At 40.2% G+C, this 6,016-nt stretch overlaps 1 protein-coding gene across 1 annotated transcript in view; it reads left to right on the forward strand.

The window, feature by feature from the left end:
- LOC107757947 (transcription factor 12-like) overlaps positions 1-6,016 on the forward strand; it is a 144,362-nt gene that overhangs the window by 80,419 nt on the left and 57,927 nt on the right. The window contains exon 8 of the mRNA XM_016575561.1: positions 253-305. Coding sequence (XP_016431047.1) covers positions 253-305 — 53 coding nt within the window. The remainder of the gene's footprint in view (positions 1-252; positions 306-6,016) is intronic.

The following is a 6,016-nucleotide window of genomic DNA, read 5'->3' on the forward strand; positions in this document are numbered from 1 at the left end:
AAATCTTTGTTTGTGTTCGACTGAAGAAACAAAGGCACCTACATCTTGGATGCCCTGGGGGTAAGCAGATAAACATCAAATTTTCATTTTTGGATGAACTATCCCTTTAAGAATTCCTTGATTTCTGCCACACTAACACTCTCATATTTGTCTTTGTAAACCTGTAATCAAAGAGACGTCTGACTGAGTGCCTCTGTTTATTCTTTTTTTCCCCTCAAATGTCTCAAAGTTGTTTTTGTATTTTCTCCACAGATCCTCAGCAAGCGAAGAAAGTGCGCAAGCCCCCTCCTGGCCTGCCTACATCTGTGAGTACAGCATCATTTCATCTTCCTGCCATCACTTTGCTTTAAAAATAGATGCTAGCGCACAAACAGACACAACAGGCACGTTTAATGAAAGCCGTTGGTATGGCGGCACACGCGTTTTTGAATTCCGTCTTATAAAAGTCGTCCTCTGACACGGTGGCAGCGTATACCTGTGCGTATGTCGGGCGCGTGCACACAGGAAGCCAAACCTGCCTCGCAAATCAGCTCTGTTGTGTTTGTGGATCTACCGTTTGGAGCGCGGCGGGCGTAGGTGCGAGGTAACAATGGTTGATTGATTTGTGAGGCCGCCCCGTCAGCGCTCGCCCCCCTCTTCTCCCCTTTCCAGCGGGAACAAGGGCTCAGGGACACGAGCTGTCGTGCCGCATCCCCGCCACAACTCTTTTGATGTTTAATTAGTCATTATGTAGCCAGAACAGGAGGACAGACAGAGATTTATAACGCGGAATTGGGGGGAAATTTCCATGGGCGATAATCCCAGTGGAGCACCAGACATTAGCATTCGGAGGAAGTGTGGAGCTCAGCTTGACTCCGCCTGTGACCCCTGTTCGCCCATGTATGCATAAATTTAAACAGTCATTGTGGGAAAACGGAGGGCAGATAGTGAAAGCCTCCTTTTTGATTCATCCTCAAACCACAGTGCTGGTTGCAGTGAATGCGTGAATACAGCGGCTTTAGCTCAGAGATCCCCCTCACGTTAATACGGCAGGATTCTGATTCCTCCCGCAGAACAAAACGAGGCCTTTGAGGGCCACGTGGCAGCAGGATTAGTCTTCGTGAGCTCTCAATAATCACACGGAATGCAGGCGAGAAATCATGCACAACTCTTCCATGAGACATGAATACGTTGCACGACGCACCTTTGTCTTTAAATTTGGGTTTGAATCGTAGCTTGTCTGAGTCGCTCTAGTGATACGGGACTCGGGGGAAACGGGGAGCGAGATGCATTTTGCTACTAATGCCAGAGGAAAAAAAACATGGGAAGACAGGAAAAGACGGAGAGGTGGGGTGGTAAGGGGGTTGAGGAGAGATTGGTGGCCTCCGTGGGGTACATCTCTTTGTTGTGTAAATGGACATAGGGCTTTTTGTCACTACTTAACACATTAACACTTGCATGACTCATAACTCAAAGCAGCTCAATTCCGCGCAGGGTAGAGCAGTGACGGTGCACGCCGGGAATATAGAACTCTGCTCTAGTAAGAAAGGCTGGATTCTCATCGAAATCCCACTCACAACAGATTAGAGTGTGTTTGTATCGAAGTTTCCATCGAAGTTTCGAATACATGCAAAAAAATCTGAAAATTGCTAAAATAATTTGCGAATAAAACTGCTTTTCCATTCCATGTGTTCAAGAGCACAAAATTGTCACTTTTTGGGAAATTTGCCTCAAAATAGAAATGTAAATTGTAGCTACTGCGGAAACCGCTAGGGCTGTTTGATTAACAGGACAGTTCACCCAAAAATGAAAATGAAAAGTCATAATTTACTTTTTACTACTACTAAACTACTATCCTTGCATTGTTCTAATTCCATATGCCCTTCTTTCTTTTTAGGGCCACAAAAGGACAATTTAAAAAAATGTCCCCCTCGTGCACAAAAGTATCACAGAATGGTCCCAGTGATACGTGTCGTATATTCCAAGTGTCTTGGGTCTTTACGATAGGATTTGGTGAAAAGCTAACCAAAAGTTAATGTATTATTTAATGAAAATCCTGATCTTGGCTGTTCATTACTGTGCATAACTGCATGTTCAAGATACTCTATTAACACAGCAGTTCACTCCAAAAAACTTGACACAAAATAGAATCCATGTTCTCTCTTCTCAGAGGTGAATATATATGTTGTGTTTATCGCAGCAACAAGTTATCACATTTATTTCATTCTGACTGTCATGACAACTGGGCTTCCAGTCCGGAGATATTTAACTCATTGAAGAAAGTACATAGATACTTTTTTAAGGAGATTTCTAGGCGTTGTGTTTTATGTTGTGCTTTTATTCATCTTGATTTCTCACAACTTGTGTGCTTTTCTTGGTTGAGTCTGAGTGAACTGCTGTGCTAATTGTTACAACCGGCTCAACAATTGCAACATGAATGAGAGCCAACACGGACCGGCAAGTAGAGAAAGAAATAGTTTAATCAACAAAACATAATTAACAAATGTATACAAACAATCAATAATCAAAAATCAACATTAACGGAAATCAGTAACGAAAGCATGCATGACAAAGAACTGTAAACTCAAAAGTCTCAACTGAATATGAACAAAATAAACATAATAAACATAACAAACAAAACATCAGCCTGTTGCTATTTACTGCCATTATATGGACAAGCATCAGCGGGACTCTTTTTACATTTCCGCTTTTGTGGTCTGAAAACAAAAGATGGGCATATAGCATTAGAACAACACCAGGGTGAGTAAATGATGACTTGATTTTTATTTTTGTGTGAACTGTCCTTCTAAACGTAATAAATGCATTGTGAATTACAGCTACAAAACATTTATATATTTTTTAAAAGTTTTTTAAAGTCAAGAATTTTTTTATTTTAATTATTTGTTAGCAATCATTGACAGATGCCTTATGACTGAAGGCCAAAGTATCCTTCAATTTTGACGCAAACGCTTAGCATATGCATACAGCTAAACTGTCAGGAAAAATACAGATTCAGTTGCAGGTAACAGAAAAGTTTATTACGCTCTCACTGAGCACTAGGAAAAAACAACGGGAACACAAAATAGAAGTCCAAATCAAAGTCCACAGGACCAGGAGAAAGCCTCTCAGCAGGGACCGATCCTAGCGTCATCCGTGACGCAGCGTCAAATTTACACTGACCAGAGCGTTGTTCGTGACGCAGCGTCAAAGACTCCCTGAGCTCACCGATGAGAGCGTTGAGCGTGCATAGAGGGGCTGGGGCGATGTATCCGAAACTCAACAGAAACTGAGAAAGCCAGGGCAGGTAGCAGAACAAATATTGTCTGGCAGGATGAGAAGGAGCAGTTCAAAACAAAAAGCAAAACAGCACTTGGAGCCTAAAAGACACAACACGGCAAGACAAAGCAAACATGACAAGATGGTCACGAGCGAAGCGTTGCACAACATACAACTACGGTCTGACAAAAGACTGAGCACGAGAGGATCTAAAATAGGGGAGAGCTAATGAGGAATGAATGGCAACAGGTGTGACAGAAAACACAAAAGAGAATTGAGGATAACGAGTGGGAGGGGAAAACGCCACACTGACAACGGAGCACATGGTGAGCTGTCAAAACAAAACCCATGTGCTTAGAGACAAGGCACACAGACACTGAGAAAAAGACAACAAAACACAGCAGATCAGACCGAAGTCATGACATAAACATGTTGCCTTTCGATAATTGATAGCGTGCGCAAACATAGGTGCTCGACACGTGCACACTAGAAAGTTTCATACTTATCCAGTGTCTGTGCTATTTCTCTCCAGAAGTCATGAGAAATAAAAATGACTTTGTACTCATTTAAACTAAACTCCATCACGCATGAGCTCATCAGTGCAAATGCCTATTGTTGTGTCTCCAGTAGTTGGTTGTTGTTATTGTTCCATCTCATTCTTTTATCTCATTTTTGTTTTTATAGACTGTGAAACAATAGGCCTTGTGGACAAACTAATAAGAGCAGAAAAATTCAAGGCACCGTGTGCGAGTTGAGTGTGCACAGTATGTATGGTTAGAAAATTTGGTAACACTTTTCCAATTCTCACTATTAACTAGTTGCTTAATAGCATGCATATTACTAGCATATTGACTTTTATTAGTACTTATAAAGCTCATATTAATGCTTTATTCTGCATGACCATATTCTGCATCCCTTAACCCTACTTAACAACTACCTTACTATTAATAAGCAGCAAATTAGGAGTTTATTGAGGGAAAACTCTTAGTTAATAGTGAATATCTAAAATGTTACTGAAAATGTCTACCTGCACATGTACAGTATGAGACTATTCTTATGATTAAATTTAAATCACATGCACTGTACACATGGACTTGAGCGTGACAACGAATAGTATGACATGAGGAAAATTCATGTGACTTTTTTTGATGTGCATCATAGAATTTGTGATTTTATGTGCATTTTAGATATGTCTCATGGTGGTGTTCCCATCCAGCATTTTTATGGAATATTCCATTAAATTAGTGGCTAGAAACCCGGTTAGTGTAGCCAGATAAAGTAACATTACTTATGTATGTCTATGAATTTGTTCCAGTGTTTTTGTTGTAGTTTTGGTTGCACAGTGGAAATTTTTATCTCATGTTGGTTTTTCCATCCAACATTTTTACCGCAATATCCCAAAATTTGCATTAAAATATGGATGGTTGGAAACATGGTTTATGTGGACTGGCATTTGGTGACAGCCATCAGTCGTCATCATTGGACAAAAGATGTCGAAGCGCTAGACGTGAGAATAAAGCCACGGCGGCACAGGTGCACCTGCAGAGCCATGTAGGGTTGCTGGGGCAGCTGTGTGTGTGTGTGTGTGTGTGTGTGTGTGTGTGTGTGTGTGTGTGTGCGCACATGCAGTGTGCAGGGTACCTGTGCAGTGGGCTTGCAGCTGCAGATGCCTCTGAAAGCTTTTGCTTGTGTAAGCAGACGAGCCCCACTAGAGGCTCGTAGAGCTGCTTGATAAACAAAATGAACACAATGCTTCCCATCATCAGGCCCTCCGCAGGGAATACAACCCCCAACTCACCTAAAAATACTTTAACTATTTACCTCTTACCAGCTCATCACTTTTTTTAAACAGCGCTGCTGATGGATCGGCATAGTTTACGTATAGATGTAAATATTTATGGAATAACATCCGCTCCTTTTTGGAGCAGTGAGGGCATGCTTTACGACATAAAACCCTAAATAAGACATGGCAGCAGACTAGGGACGTACAAATATTTATAACCGTGTTTGATTTGTGTACTTGCTGTTTTGAGAAGATGAGGGAACCATGTTAACCCTTGAACTGCAGGAGTAGGTTTAGAGAAAGATAGCGGATGTTTGTTATTCAGTCACTAAACACATGAAGATTACACATAAGTAGGAATGAACACTTTTGGGAAAAATCTAATTGTGATTTTTATGATAAAAAAAAAATTGTGAATAAGATTTTTTTGAAACATATTGTGATTATATAAATATGACTAAAATAATAATAATGATCATAATAGTTATGATTATTATTAAGCATAAATATTAAACGAAATTAGTTGACTACTGGTTTATAAATGCTTCTCATTAATTATGTGGTGAAATGGGTGGCATACGTGTTCCCAAATTCACCTTACAAGCGCCCCAGACTCAGTACACATGGAAATAGGGAATTCGTGTAATTTGAGATATTATTATAGTTTTTATTAATAGTTTAAATCTATATTTTTTATTTTACTTTTTTAATTTTAGTTAAAGTATTAAAGGGGTCATATGATGCTGCTAAAAAGAACATTATTTTGTGTATTTGGTGTAATGAAATGTGTTTATGCGGTTTAAAGTTAAAAAAACACATTATTTTCCACATACTGTACATTATTGTTTCTCCTCTATGCCCCGCCTTTTTGAAACGCGTCGATTTTTACAAAGCTCATCGGTCTGAAAAAGCGAGGGGTGCTGTGATTGGCCAGCTATCCAGAGCGTTGTGATTGGCCGAATACCTCAAGCGCGTGAC

The sequence above is a fragment of the Sinocyclocheilus rhinocerous genome, unplaced genomic scaffold, assembly GCF_001515625.1.
Source record: "Sinocyclocheilus rhinocerous isolate Xijiao unplaced genomic scaffold, SAMN03320098_v1.1 scaffold252, whole genome shotgun sequence".
NCBI classification, from domain to species: Eukaryota; Metazoa; Chordata; class Actinopteri; order Cypriniformes; family Cyprinidae; genus Sinocyclocheilus; species Sinocyclocheilus rhinocerous.